Consider the following 16,640-nt stretch of genomic DNA (forward strand, 5'->3'; position numbering starts at 1 on the left):
ATCTGCTTTTAGTTATTATATCTTCCGGTCAAGGTTATCTTGCTCATATTCATGTTCTTTGGATTATCCCCGACCAAGATTACCTTGTTCAAGTTCAAGTTTAATTATTTGCATTATTAACATTCCCGATCAAGGTTTAAGGAGATCAAGTGCAATTATTTCTGTTATTTCTTCTTACGATCAAGGTTATCTTTCTTATATTCAAGTTCTTTGGAGTATCCCTAACCAAGATTACCTTTTCCAAATTCAGGTCTAATTATTTGTATTATTGATATTCCCGACCAAGGTTATCTCGTAGACAGTCAGGCCCCACATTATTGGCGACTCAGATTATCCGGTCAAAATTCATCTTATTCAAGTTTTGGGCTAGTTCCTTATTAAAGTGACAAATCACATAAGGCCAACTCCGACCAAGATGACACTAAACTTCAGATTACTCAGCTTCAGTTAGCTTCTCATGTGCAGAAATTTACGAAACAGACAAATTCATTAAACTGAGAAATTTTCATAAAAATCCTACAAGCTATTAGAGGGCGCTCAAGCCTCCCCCCTTTCTCGGGACTGGCAGCTTGACAATGGAGCCATCCTCCTCCAGCAGCAACTCCCCATCTTGGACATACGTGTCGATGCGTATCTAAGACAAGTCCTCACCCGAGTGCACTAAACCGACCTCGACAAGGGCATTTTCCCGTGCAATGTATGCAGCCTCCGCCGCCAGGCCGGAGATGGTGTCCCGCTCCGCCACCAGCCTTTCTTTCTCAAGCTTGAGGGCAGCCACCTCCTCGGTCAGCCGAGAAACCTTCTCTTGGGCCTGGTTGTGAGAGTCCTGAGCAGTCTTCCCTTGCTCATCCGAATGCTTTAGCTTATCGTTGAGCCAGCAAATCTCGCCCTTGGCCTCCTCAAAACGCGCCATCATGCTAGCCAACTCGTCTTGGGAACCGAAAATTTCTCGTTAGGCAGCCAAGACATCGGCGGGCGTCTTCATACTGGTGGGTCAGGTCGAACAACTCTTGGCTAGCCACCATTATCTGGGCCTCCAACTCCTTCACTTCGGCCTCGTGGGCCTCTTTCACCTTCTGGAGCTCGATAGAATGACAATCTCACACATCATTAAAGGCCCCGCCCCCCACTTGTTCAAGGATTGAGGGCGCCAAGACTTGCCTCATCATGTCACAGATAAAGGTCTTCTCTAGCACGAACTTCACCTCGTCTATCACCAAGTTCAGCTCGAAAGCTTGAGGGATGAAGTATCACGCTAGAGGACGGCCTTCTGAACTTGCGGCTTTTCTCTTCCCCATTGTTTGGCAGATGGCGTGGGGAGGGACAATCCTGGTCAACTTAGAAGGTGCCTCATGCACGAGTAAAGGATCAGTTGTAGGGACGACCGTTACTGGAACCATAGGGACAACTAGAGTCGTCTGGACCAGCCTGCTCTGATCGGTCGGTAGAGGAGGATGATATGGAAGGTTTATTCCTCAATGAGTCGAAGGAGGTCGGCTCCCCCCGGACTAGCTGGATGATCTGGCCTATTCTCCAAATGGTCGCCCATCCAAACTCGTTTGCTCGACCCTAATCATTGGATGATCTGGCCTAGTAGTCGACTATTCTCCAGACGGTTGGCCATAGCAGCTACAAAAAATAAAAGAAAGCAATCAGTACACAATCATCTAACAAGTTCAAAATGCACGACAACTTAATACATACCAACTTTGGGTTCAAAGGTTTCGTCGCCCTTGGACAGGTTAGAGCAAGATAGCATGGCGCCATTCTTAATCCATCCTAACATTACTCGGGCTACCTCAATCTCCGGACCTTCGAGTCTTTCGAAGTTATAGCTGAATTTCTTGGTCGACTTCTGATGAAGATCGCCATTCTAGGAGAACTGGAACATGCACTCTCCTCAGAGGTTGTACACCACTGATGGGCTGCCCCCCAGGTCTCAACTGATAAAACCATGCCTTCTAGTTCTTAGTGGAGGAGTCATATGGGTGGAACAGGGCATGCTTATTTTCTGATTGAAGACAAGTCCACCCACGACAACGAATCTTCTCTTCGTTTGAATTGGTGATATGAGTCACCCAGAACATCCAGAAGAAGAGGCAAACTGTGCAAGGGAACTTCAACACCTTATAGTAGAGGTTGAACACCTAGATAAATCCCTAAGCGTTCAGATGTAGCTGAGAAGGGGCGACCAGAAGGTGGTTCAGGATATCCACATACCACCCGCACATGTCGAAAATGTACTTATACCCCCGATCAACAAAAAGGTCTTGGAAAACCCTTTCTTCGGAAGAGGAAGCATGCAGTTGGGTACAGTTTGACACGCATGCCCTTAGAGAAGTAGTTGGAGGTAGCCATCACTTTCCGATCAACCCACCAGTAGTGAGAGTCTAGACCGTCCACACCCTCAGGAATATGGAACTTGTCTGCCCTTCCAAAATATGTCTTTGACATCAGTAACCTGTCACCAGAAAAAGCATCAAACTCCGAACTGGAATCCATATCCAAGACCAGACGCCACTTCTATAGAAAAGTTGCACGGTCTATCTCTATAGTCCCCCTTTCGGCCATTTTTTCCCTCCAATGGGCCAACAAGGTTGGGAGAGTCAAACCACTCGACCTTCTCCGAGAAAATCGACCCTTACCCGAAGCAAATGCAAATCCTACTCGCCGACCATGACAAGGCGACCGCGAGACTAAGATGGGTGGAGGTCCAGACAAGACCTCCACCTCATCAGAGCTAGAATCTAGGTCGGTAATAAGGACCATGACTATAAGGAGAAGGGAAAAGGAGTTACCTAGGAAGAAGACTAAAAGGAGTTGAAAGAAGACGAAGTTGATCGGTAGTAGAGTATGTTCGGTAGCATAGGTTTCAGAAAGAAAAGTGAAGAAAATGAAGAGGAGTCCCCCTATTTATAGGCGAAGTTGGGCCAAGGCCACCCCTCAAGGCCCAACTCAAAACACATCATGCCTGTCAAAAAACACTTGAGTATAATCTAATGGAGACCCAAGAAGAAATGAACCAATGAGCCACACTCAAGTACTCCGCACCGCAAAATGGTCCGATAACCGAAGTAATGATGAACAACCACGTGTCACACAACCTAGAAGGCTACTAACACCCTACTGATGCACCTAGAGTCTACCAGCATGCTCGTCTACCGAGCATGCTACTAGACTAGGACAACTGTTCTATTCCGGTCATCCAGACATGTTAACTACCTGAGATGGCCTCTCATCTAGCCGGAAAAGGACCAGGTATAACCAATTGAAGAGCTTCGCCGGAGTCGTCCCTTTATGCCAGACATCCTTGGTCGGAGCAGGGACCACTCTTTGTCTAACACGCCGCCAACAATGCATTGTCACGCCACCTGCAATCCCATCTACCCTCTACCAACACGACAAGGACATACTACAATATGGCTACCAGACCTGCTACAGGCTACAAGTCAACTATACACAGAATACGGCTCTACCAAAGCCACTTGACATGAGAAAAGAAACCCCCGATAGGCCACAATGGTTAGCCATGCCAACAATACCCTCTAGAGATATGTCATCCATCTCAACCACTATAAATAGGGGTCTTCCCCAACAGGAAGTATCTAACTTAGAACTCATCACTTGTCATTATTATTCTCTACTTACTTCTTGCCTCTCATATATTGCTCTCAAGCATTACCTCTCTAGTCTTACTGACTTGATTGTCGGAGAAACTTTTCAAGTACCTCCACATGCGGGTCCAAGTCAACCTCCGTCCAGATTCTAGAAGAACTTTTTCCCAGATATTTGAAAAAGCCTTACCCGGATCTCCAATCTAACCAAATCATTCATCCACAAAAGAACATAACTCATATTTTATGGTTTAATTATATATGCTTATAATTGTTATGAGAGGCATATACCCCTCCCCAACAATTTTGGATTTTCATAATTGAACATGTCATTTTGGGTATTTAATTTTTTATAACTTAATACGTCTTCCCCTTTCATTTCATGTATCCATAAACCATACCAAGTAGAGTCGTCGACTAGACGCAACACAACAACTAAAACCTTGACTAGTCACCAACACAATCACTACAATTCATAGAGATAATAATGGGTATGGGTAATGCAATAGTTAAACCTGCCCCTTTCTTTCATTTTCGATGTGTGTGTGTGTGCATTTATTTAGGAATCATGGGTTTGGGTTACACGCTAGTCCAAAAACAAAGTCCTAATACCCATTAACATCCCTAACTGTTCACTATATCGGCACATCGCACGCCCACGTCGCATGTGTGTGTGTGCGTGCGTGCGTGTGTGTGTGTCCTAATACCCATTACCATCCCTAACTGTTCACTATATCGGCACATCGCACGCCCACGTCGCATGTGGCACCAAAGCGGCCACACCCACATCAACATAGTCGTCCCGAGTCTAGTTTAGACATCTAGAGGAGATTAGGAGGCAACCATTTATAATTTTGAACCTAAGAATGAGTATTGTTAGCAATCTAAAAGGTATAACTAAGATTATTTGCTCATCGTGATTTTAGGTTTGAACAATTATCTTAAAATCATGTAGTTCAACCATAAGGAAACTTTTTGACAAATATGACAAAGATGATATAGTTTCAATATCTTTACTTCAATAGAATTCTATATCTAAGCAAGTATTTCAACCAAATGATTAACCTTCAAATATGAATAAGAGCATTTGCTACAGATTGATGAACTTAAAACTAGTAAAGGAGAAAATCAAGTAACACTTTGAAATGAATTGCAAATACTAGTTGGAGGTCATTTTTTTCTTTTTCAATTTCTAGTTTGATAAACATGTATAATACAATTTATGTGGTTCTTCAAAAACTTGCTGATGATGGATCAAGGTTTTCTTACACGTTTAGATGATAATTTTGGTTATAATACACTATTACTTAATTTGAGTTTCTTTTATTCTATGATTGGTGAAAGAAATTATTGGATCCTAGGTTATCTATGTCAATCTTTACAACAAAGGTCCCAAGATATAGTTAATGTTATGCAGTTATGTCACACTCCAAAAGCAATGGTTCAGAAGTTGAAAGATAATGGTTGATAATATCTCTTGAAACTATTACATATTTTGTCAGCAACATGACATTTATATTCATAATTTTGTGATGCTTATATAAAACACGGAGGTCGTGCTCATCATAAAAAATTTCAGATCACATTTGAACATCATTTTAGGGTGAACATATTTCTAATTATAATTGATAAGCTATTGCAAGACTTGAATCATAAGTTTAGTGAGCAAGCAAAGAAGTTTCTAACTTATAACACTAGTTTGGATCCTAAGGATGTTATAAAATATTTAATATTGATAGTATATGTATTCTTATGGAGAAGTTGTATCATATGGATTTCAACGAGCAAGAAAACATTAGTGTAGACTTAACAAAGTACAGGAATATGAATGTGTATTACTTGTTTGATCGAGTCATTGTCTTATCTTAACTCTTTCAGTTTCTATAACTATTACATCAAAAATATTTTCAACAATAAAGACAATCAAAACAAAATTACATAATATGGTGATTTACATTGAAAAAGAAATATGTAAAACTTTTATGTTTTATTCAATGTTGAAGTCTCTAAAAGAACGAAGAACAACACTACAAATGAAGATATATACATTTTTCTTTAACATCTTTTAATGATAATTATCATTATATTGAATTAATATGTTATTTTAAAACCGTGAAATAATTATATATATTTCGTTATATTTTAATGTTATTTAATTCATTTTTATTTTATATATTAGAATTAAATATAACTGTACCCACCACTTATTCTCATAACATACTGGTATATGAAGACTGATTTTCTAGTTAACTGGTTATAGGTATTTATAGATAACATTCTCTCTTATAAGTTGAGAAGTTATTTTTAGAGTGTGTTTTGACTTTTGTTAAATTAGTAAGACTTTTAATTTTTTATTTGTTACTGGCCTATCTTCCTTCTAAAATCGATAATCTGATATTTTAATTTACTTATATACATGGTCTGTCAAAAAAAACTTTACTTAGATACATGTGATTTTTAATCAAAAGTTTCAACATGTACCGGATTTTAATTTTAATTCTATATTCCAAATTATTGTAGAAGAGAATTTATTTTCAATATACATTGAAACAAAGTAATTAACTCAATCCAACCCACTTTTAAGTGAATCACATTGATTTGGATTGACTACTTTTTTTTAAACGAACTCAATCCAACCCACTAATTTAGTATACATATCCATTAAAAAATGCTACAAGACTCACGCAGCCTACACCCATCACATCACCCGAGTCACTAGATATGGTTAATCAATCAAATAAACAAACTAGGATAACAATAAGAAAAAAACATGGTAAAAGACAATCTCAACATATTACATTTGGAGAGATAGTTGTCTTAAACCAAAATTGTCTCCAACAATAATATGCAGGGGCGCGGTAATCAAATTTTCCTCTATATAATTCACTGCTGGTGGTAACGGTTCTCATTTAATTCATGAAATTGTAAGATTGAATTAAAAGGAACTAAAAAATAGTTTAATTCAGTTTTGCGGTTCAGATTTTTTTTTTGAAGAAAACATTTAACATCAATTTGAGATTGTAGAGATTCAGAAACAGAATAAATGGAATTGAATCACATATTAAAAAAAATCATTTTTTCATATAATGTAAATGACAGAAGGAAATATTATATTGATTATTTATTATTATTTTAAGAGTTATGTATTGACAATATAAAAATTTATATTCAGTTACTATATTATTCATCGTTCATTTAAATTAGTTTTATTTAAATTGAATAATGATAAATATAAATGATGTTGTGACAATGAAAAAAGTTGTTACATTATCAGTATATATATTTTTATCTTATTCTAATTATTTTAGTTCAGTTAATATTGAATTATTTTTACCATTTTAGTTGGATTATTATTATTTTGGTTATTTCATCTTTTTCATTGCGTACTATTCTTTTGTCAAATTTTTGGATATGTCTTATTTCATTTTTGTGTTTTTAGTTATGCATATGAATTGTGTTTTAAGAATGTTAGTCTGTTAGTAAGAATGATAATTGAAATTTACAGTTGGTGCTTTTGGTATACAATTTGACACGGGATAGTAAAAAAAACCAAACAAAACGTGTAATCAAAACAATCTGTTCATGACCAGTTCGTTCCTATACAGAAATTTAACATTAAATGAACGAGATCACATCCTTCTATCTGGTTTGGTTTTTGAATTACACAAAAAAACCTAACAGTTATGAATAATAATTTTTTAAATGAGTATGAGAAATGTATCTGATTTCGTCTTCGGAGCTTTTAAAATTATTTTAAAAACTTATGTTATTTAGATTAGTGTTAATATGTTTGACAATTTTATAGCAAAATCAATTTTGCATATAAACCATGATTTGGTCGAATATAGCAAGTGTATTTTTTGTGTTGGCACAATTTCACAAAAGCAATTTATTCAGAATCATATTTTATAAATACTCAGCTAAACATGTGAAAATTGAATGAAAGTTTTCTCTCTGTGACAAACCAATAGAATTGTGCCACTTGATAAAAAATTAATACCTTATATTTAATGTAATGTAATTTACATCTTCATTTCTTCTTTTGACCTTTTCCACTGTTTCCTTCTAACAAATCTGGAGTAACCAAAAGGGTTCAAATATGGGTTGAAGAAAAGGACATTGTTTAGTTTAGTCTTTAAGAAATAATCTCCAACATAAATCTTCTTTACTCATTATTCTATATTATTTACTTTTGTTACCACAAATAAGAAAAAAATAATTATTTTATTAAAAAAATCCTTTTAACATGTTTTTGTAAGTAACCCCATCAAACAAAGTTAAAGATCAAAATGCATGATTCAAATGTATGTAAAAAATGTAGGAGAATAAAGGATGATAATGTAAATAATGATGTAGAAGAATAAACACAGGTGGGTTGGGTAGAGGCTCTGCAAGGGCGCACCAAATGTTATGCAATCCTAATCAGACATCGTTTTCATGCCCACTCATTTGCCCCATATCCTTAAAGCCTTACATTTCGTTGGTAATCTTTTTCTTTTCCTACCTGCAACTATATGCTATGTTTTTTCTTAAATTAAATTATTTAGCCTACATTCTTTTTCAAAGAAAAGTAGTTCAATTTTGGTTCTTCAAATACCTTTATTATTTTCACAGTATCCTCTCAGCAAAAAATGTGGACCCTCCCAATAATGTGGACCCTCCCAATAATTTTGGTTCTAACGGTCATCATTTCATATTATTTTTGAATAATAAATAAATAAATAAAATTTAAAAACAATTCAGCCACATGTTCTAGTAATAATCTCTCCATTACTGGAGAGGAGTTAAACTCCCCAATAATATTATTTACATTAAATTATTCGAATGAATCCAAGATCTTATGTAACTTAAATCAATGTCATTTGGATTAGCACACATTGGAACATTAGGCCTATATTTATAATTTTTTCTTACTTGTTTGCCTAATCATCATGCAATAGGAAAGAGCTAGGAGGTTGAGAATGGGGCATTTGCCCCACAAACTTTCACTATTTATTTATTTTCTGCATATATTTTAGATTTTTTAGCCATAGTTGCATGAATAAATTATTTGTAAAAGGTATTAAAATTTAGAAATTACAAAGTTTTATTTATTTATGTTAATAACTTTTACAGTTTTATCTCACTCATTATTGTAATACACCCAAATAGTATTATGATAAATGTTTCTAATGTAGTTTATATTTCTTCTGAATATCACCATTGATATTCATTATTGGCTTAACTTTAAACACCTTTAGATCCTATTTCAGTTTTTGAGTTACTATTTTGGTCGTCTATAGAACACAAAAGTTACTAATTTATTATGCTAGCTCCTCTACTATTAGAAAATTCTCATCCATTACTTTTCTTTGTTTTAGAGATTGGTAATTATGATGTTTAAGCAATGATTTGACACAATTTGCATATAATTCCCGATAATTTAATTTATTCAATTTTCTGTGGGCAATAGAAAGATGTTACCCGGACACCTTAAAGGGGAGAGCATCACCTATGTAACAAAAGTGTCTTACGTCATGTGCTAATGAATAGGAAACTATATTTATGTGATAGAGAGGGTGAGCCTCTCATATAATAATTTTATGAGGTCACATGTTTAAATTATGAGAACAAGTTATCTATTTGTAGAATAAGATTGTATATATTTATTATTTTCCAATCCTAATTGAGATTCTAGTAGATTAAATTCCTCTTGTATTTATTTAAAGTGAGAGATAATGCCTATGAGTTCAGTTATCTTGTGCATGGGACAATGTGTTTGCCAGTCAGATTCATCACTAAACCAAGTAAACAAAAAAATACGTAACTATACTTATATTAACAACCATATATTCTAGATATTGTCTCCACATTGTATCTATATTTTATTTTATATTGACTTGAAAATCATGTAATCACAATAACACAAATCTTTATACCTAAGTAATAATATATTGACCAATCAGGTCCAATGGACAGTAGCATATTAGGTTCCACCTTATCAGATATCCTCTCATAGTTTTGTTAGCAAATGTGTAATATTTGTTAAGTAACATTGTAATTAAACTTCACATTATGTCTGTATAATATGTTCAGAAACTTATTTTTCATGCATACAATACTACAGATAGATATATCAGAGAAGACAGAGCCACAAAAACATAATAAAACAAGTATGTATGAGTCAGATATCTTAAGGTCTGTGACAGTTCTCCACAACTATAATGGTAATTTTTTGCAATCCATATCTATAAAGAAAACTGAAATGATGGCACTTTTATTTGTGTCTGAGAATGATATAGGAGCAGGAGTGAAACAACTACATGTTTTTGATTCTTGTATCTTTTTATGGAATGTCCCATCATGCTCACAAATTGGCTAGGTGGTGGGTTTAGAACCAAGGAATAGAACAATGAAGCTCCTTTGCTACACAGCCACTAATGCAATTAGCTAGGTACTACTCTACCAGAGTTACTAGCAGCCTTAATAGATTTGATCACAATATTATGCTTCTTATCCTAAAGTATATTGTACATGTAATATGCAAGAACTATTCTATAGGAACCATGTGTTAAAAGTTAGATGATTGAAGTAGTGAGCCTAATCTTCTATATCCAAGGTACAAAGATTCTCTCATGTAACATTTGGAAGTTGCATAATCTATACCACCAACAATTTAAAGAATTAAAAAAAAGTGTAATATCTATGCACCGATAGTATAAAGATTTATACACAGTCAGTGCATCATCCACCATTCATTTGTATTACGATTATTTATGAGTCAATGATGATAAAATCTAAATGCTGGATAATGCAATGTCAGTGTAAAAATCTCTTACACTTACACTCTCAGTGTATACATCTTTTTTTCATTAAAAAAATTTCATTGAAAGTAGATAAGGGTGTTAGATGTTAGATAGAGTTTCATTAAAACTATTTTATACATTTTATTTTACTTGGCATGTGCAAGAGGGAGCAAGAAGGTAGTTCTATTATTCTCCTATGGTTTGTATAGGAACAAATTTGACTTGTCACTACCACTTATCATACCAAATCTTAGAATTGAATTGCCAAAATTTGATGAAAATGATTCCTTATGATGCTTTAAGTGATGGTGCATTTTCTGCTAGGCTTACACATGAGCACTCAACTTTTACATTTGCAAACAAAAGGGGTGCTTAATGAAAGTGGAGGAGAGGTTGTGAAAAATAATTGATTTTAGTTATCATGAATTAGTGGAAATCTAAGGTGGTCTAATTAGAGGAAACTTTTTTTGCTAGCAAATAATTTAGCCAATAAGCTTTACTTTAAAACAAATGAGCAATTCTTGACTTAACTTATTAGACACTATCACATTAAGTACCAAATATATCAAAAGTGTCCTTGATATTAAGTACCATATATCTCACAAGGTATCACACATCAAATAGAACCTCATTTCTTCTCCTTAAGGCCCCAAAGAACAAAGAGAGAAGAAATATGGTGAAGTTTTCTAAGCAATTTGAGGGGCAACTCATTCCAGAATGGAAAGAAGCCTTTGTTGATTACTGGCAGCTGAAGAAGGGCCTCAAAAAAATCCAACTCTCTAATAATACCAACAATATATCAAACAATCACCAAAGTATTTCTGCGCCTAAGTCCATCATTTCATCACTAAGAAATTACTCTCTATATAGCAATCAACATAGAGAGCATGGACCAATTCAAGTAATATCTCTTTTTATATGACAAAAAGAAACATAGTAGTTAAATATTGCATATTTGATTGGTTCATGAGATTGAGAGATTTTTTGTTTTGTAACAGGTTCATAGGAAACTTGCTTCATCAACTATTAGGGATGACATGTATGAAACAGAATTGCTAGAGCAATTTACTGAGACTGATGCTACCAAAGAGTTTTTTGCATGTCTAGACCAGCAACTAAACAAGGTCAATAAGTTCTACAGAACAAAGGAGGAAGAGTTCATGGAGAGAGGAGATTCATTGAAAAAACAAATGGAAATTCTGCTTGAGCTTAAATCAACATTCTTGGAGAAGCAAGGTAAAGGAGTGTGTTCTGAAGACTCCAAGGAGGACCAATCTATCTCATGCACATTCTCTAATGGTACATAGATTATAATCAATCTTATATTCTTAATGCAGCAAATTGATAATTCTACATGTTCAAATTGGACCCCTTTTATGTACAAAAAAATGGACCACTTTTAACCAATACAAGGATATCCATGCATGAGTTTCATGCCATTTTAGTTATTTTCTTACCATTAGCATGTAAAAAGTTGGTGTCAAATTCTCTTCTCTGTTATCATATATGCCTTAAAATGAGTTCATCATATGTGTTCACATGTAAACATATATGCATTTGAATATGAAACCTTTATCATAAGGTGAACTCACTTATAATTTTTATCATATGGTTGGTTAAACAAGAATATTTGCTTTGCTTATTATGGTCAAATAAGATAAAAAAAAACCACTACTTGAAAAGATTAACTGAAATTTGTAGGTAAAACACATTAGAGGGAAAAAATGAATGAGAATAAATTATGAACATGCTTTTATGATATAAAAGTTAATACTTTTTTTGCGTATCTTATACTATGTTCACTGACTACAGAGGAGGACTCTGTTAGGAACAGAGAACTAAAAGAAGAAATGCATGAAACTAGGACAGATGATAAAAAAGAAGAATCATTTTCAGACTCTCATCGTGTCGATGAGGTGGGGAAATCAATGCAGGTGAAAAGAGAAGATGGAAAACTGAGGACAAACACTGGCCGTATCATCAATTGCCATGGGAAGAATTTAAGGATAAACATTCCTTCGATGACACCATCTCGAACCTTGTCGGCCATAACTTACCTTGTCCCGGAAGATTTACTTAACCAGTCTTCAAGGAAATGTGGGACAGAAGGTGGAATGATTCATGTTAACAAAAAAAGATTGCATCATGCTGAAAAGATGATCAAAGGAGGTTTCATTGAACTCTACAAAGGACTAGGATATCTCAAAGTTTATAGGTACAATAATATTCCCAAACTTATTTGGTCAATATAAACTTTTTTATCTAAACAACATTAACAAATATATTGGATTTAATTATGTAAAAACTTAAGTTTGATCCACCATATTGATTTTCAGGAACTTGAATATGCTAGCATTTTTAAAGATTTTAAAGAAGTTTGACAAGGTAAGTGGAATATTAGAGGCTTCAAAGTTGATGTCAAAAACTGGAAGTTTCAATCACATGTGTATTCACAAATTGCAATTCTTTTGTGGTTTTTCAGGTCACTACAAAACAAATTCTTCCCATCTATCTCAAAGTAGTTGAGAGTTCCTATTTCAATAGTTCAGACAAGGTAAATCAAAGGCATAGATTAAAACTGTTGCCTACTAAAATATCTAACTTTGATGAAAAATATGTGTGTGATACTATATTAAATCATGTTAAGATGTTGGCCACTACTTATCCTTGTACCTAAAAGTTTCACCAACAACCTCTAGTGGTCAATAATCCTATAATTCATGCCTGCACCAAAAGATAGTCATAATCATGATTCATGCAAATAAAAATTGGATATGTTTCTGTGATTTGAACAAAAGTGATTTTTAACTTTGTGAATCAGCTTTATTTGCTTATTAGTCTCAGAAATTACAGGTGATGAAGTTAGCAGATGAAGTTGAGGAACTATTTGTCAAAAAATTTGCCGAAGATAATCGAAGGAAGGCTATGAAATACCTTAGACCAAGTCAGGCTAAAGAATCACATGCTGTAACTTTCTTCATTGGTGAGTTACTTTTTGCCAAATATTGGAACTTTTTATTTTCCATTTCTACTATTTTACCTTTTTCTAATCAATCATTGTGGTATAGACTATACACCTTTAAGTTTGTTTGCTTTGTGATGATTAGTATCTTAAGAAAACTCAACATGGACCCTTCAAGCCACTAATGCATAATAGGAATGGCACCACTGTTCCACTCTTGGGTTGATGGGATGCACTGGTCCCATGTCACTCTATATCATAAAAACGAACCTCAAAAGGCATGTCACAACCAATAGGAGCTAAATGAGTTTCACTAACACTGTTATAACTATATGTTTCCTCATTTGTGAACACATTGATTCTATTTTCAAGTTAAAACTTTAGAAATCAAGTTTGTTTTGACATTTATTAGCATAAATGAAGTTTGTTTTGACATTTATCTGATTTTATTTCAAATAAAATCAGGACTATTTACCGGATGCTTGTTGGCGCTTCTCGCGGGATATGTCATAATGGCTCATGTAACTGGTCTGTATAGACCACAACAACATTCAATTTACATGGAAACTGCGTACCCTGTGCTTAGGTAAGAAAATCTAATTTTTGTAGTAGTAGATTAAATTAGTATTGCATAGCACTTGAGCATTAATAATTTATTAAGGTGGTGCTACATTTTTGCAGCATGTTTAGCCTTATGTTTCTGCATTTCTTTCTTTATGGATGCAACATTCTTGCATGGAGAAAGACTCGAATAAACTACAGCTTCATTTTTGAGCTTGCCCCGGCGAAAGACCTTAAGTACAGAGATATATTCTTAATTTGTACAATGGCAATGACTACTGTGGTTGGAGTAATGCTTCTCCATTTGATTCTACTGACTAAAGGGTATTCTTTTGCCCAAGTTCAATACATCCCTGGACTGCTACTACTGGTAAAATAAAACTAGGCACTTGTAATTTGCATAAAACTTAAATTAGGCATAGCTTAAATTTTTGAACTCTAGTTTTTTACTACATGTGCAGGCCTTCTTACTAATATTGATGTGCCCCTTCAACATTATATACCGGTCAAGCCGTTATCGATTCCTTTGTGTGATAAAGAGCATAGTTTTGTCACCCCTTTATAAGGTAATGTTTCCCTCTATCACCATTATAACATCATGTCATCAAGCATAAAACACAGTGCCAACAATTTTCCAAAAAAGTATAAAGAAAGTTAAAAAATAAGATTCGTTGGCGTGGCCATAATCTTTCAGCTCTTTGTCTGTTTAGGTTGTCATGCTAGACTTTTTCATGGCTGATCAACTTTGCAGTCAGGTAATATATTGTTGGAATTTTGTTATTGATAATAAATAGATTGCATTAAGGGGGAAAATTAAGTACTGTTTAATAATTATATCATTACTGTATAGGTGCCAATGCTCAGGAACCTAGAATATGTAACATGTTACTACATAACTGGAAGCTACAAAACTCAGGACTATGGTTACTGCATGAGAACAAAACACTATAGAGATCTTGCTTATGCAGTGTCATTTCTACCATATTATTGGAGGGCTATGCAGGTAAAATACTTAGATTCCTGCTTCTCTTGAAGCAAGTTCTATGGTCCAATAGCATTAAAAGTTTAAAACTAATCCGATTCTATCGACTTTTCGTAGTGTGCTAGAAGATGGCTTGATGAAGGGGAGAGAAGTCACCTTGTGAATCTTGGGAAATATGTATCAGCAATGTTAGCAGCAGGTGTAAAAGTGGCTTATGAGAAAGATGGAAGTGTTGTATGGCTATGTCTTGTTGTGATCATGTCAAGTGCAGCAACTATGTACCAATTGTATTGGGACTTTGTAAAAGATTGGGGTTTGCTTCAAATCAATTCCAAGAATCCATTGCTGAGAAATGAATTAATGCTTCACAGAAAAGCCATTTACTACTTTTCCATGGTACACTCCAATTATCACTCTAAAGCTATCACACTTATCAAATTAGACAACTAATTATCTTACTCAAAAGAAATGCTGATAAGGCCATTATGCAAATTAAAGTGAGATTCCTGAAAAAAGAAAGACAAGATAATATCATATGATTATATCTTGTTTAATATTAAGAGACATTGTAGGAACAAATTATTATTTCTTTTCAGACTCAAAAGAATATAGGCCCTACTATCTTAAAGCTTCTTTTGACCATAAAAAACTTTGGCAATTCATTTATGCAGGGACTAAACCTTATTCTGAGGCTTGCTTGGTTGCAAACTGTCCTCCATTCGAGTTTCGAAAACGTCGATTATCGAGTAACGAGCTTATTTTTAGCAGCTCTTGAAGTAATTAGAAGAGGGCTATGGAATTTTTACAGGTAAACAAGTGAACTTCCATTTATGTTCACTTATGATACATGCATAACTTGACTCAATTACTAACATATATTCAATAATGTAAAGTGAAGATAGTATTGTTTACATGGTTTAATAAATAAAATTTTACTTGTGCAGATTGGAGAATGAGCATGTAAATAATGCTGGAAAATTTAGAGCAGTGAAGACAGTACCACTTCCTTTTCATGAAGTGGATGAGGAAGAGTAATAATCTAAGGCCATTGGAATATTTATTGGATATAGTGGATGCAGATTAGTAGTCTTTATTCAAGTTGATGTATTATTAATCAACTTGATTATTTCATTTGGTTGATTTGCCAATATTATCCTCAATTGTATACAATTTTCATTTACATGAATTACAAATTAATGAAAAGGTGCAGCTGCACTATACTTTGGTAAAACCTTGTCATGTACTTTGTGCTACTGTTGTTGTTATTATTATTAATTATCCCATGTCGTGTAAAATCTGCAATAAAAGTGGGAAAAGAGAAAAAGCATGCTCTTTTTTAATAAAATGATTCAGAATGAAAAGTAAAGCAATATGAATTTCTGCATATAACTTTACAAATATCCATCCAATGAAACTAGGCAATTGAAGTACTGAATTGTTTCTTATTGAAGATCTATGAGCTATTTCCATCATCTCATGTTTTAATTATTATTTTAATCAATGTATTAAATTATGGTTGCAGCAATACTAGTGATTGTTGTAGTTGTTGTGAGGTTAATTGTTTTAAATTCACACAAATTGAATATAATTTAACTTATAATATATTTTTAATTTGTAATTTTGGATGGAATTAGTGTAACTTGTAATATATTTTTAATTTGTAACTTATAATATATCTTTAATAATAAAATATTTATAGACGAATAGTATAAGAAATTTTTACATTGTCACTACAT

The 16,640-nt window shown here is 34.2% G+C and overlaps 1 protein-coding gene across 1 annotated transcript; it reads left to right on the forward strand.

Moving 5' to 3' along the window:
- The first annotated feature begins 10,971 nt into the window (after window positions 1-10,971).
- Window positions 10,972-16,123, forward strand: LOC109340272 (phosphate transporter PHO1 homolog 1-like). Its single transcript, XM_019577921.1, has 14 exons — window positions 10,972-11,300; window positions 11,398-11,698; window positions 12,212-12,614; window positions 12,736-12,784; window positions 12,882-12,953; window positions 13,253-13,382; window positions 13,827-13,947; window positions 14,043-14,292; window positions 14,384-14,488; window positions 14,633-14,677; window positions 14,773-14,925; window positions 15,022-15,300; window positions 15,576-15,712; window positions 15,849-16,123. Exons 1-14 carry the CDS (start codon window positions 11,073-11,075, stop codon window positions 15,937-15,939), a joined length of 2,364 nt encoding a protein of 787 aa, XP_019433466.1. The 5' UTR covers window positions 10,972-11,072; the 3' UTR covers window positions 15,940-16,123.
- Window positions 16,124-16,640: the final 517 nt, after the last annotated feature.

This window comes from Lupinus angustifolius, unplaced genomic scaffold (genome assembly GCF_001865875.1).
Source record: "Lupinus angustifolius cultivar Tanjil unplaced genomic scaffold, LupAngTanjil_v1.0 Scaffold_154_11, whole genome shotgun sequence".
Taxonomy (NCBI): domain Eukaryota; kingdom Viridiplantae; phylum Streptophyta; class Magnoliopsida; order Fabales; family Fabaceae; genus Lupinus; species Lupinus angustifolius.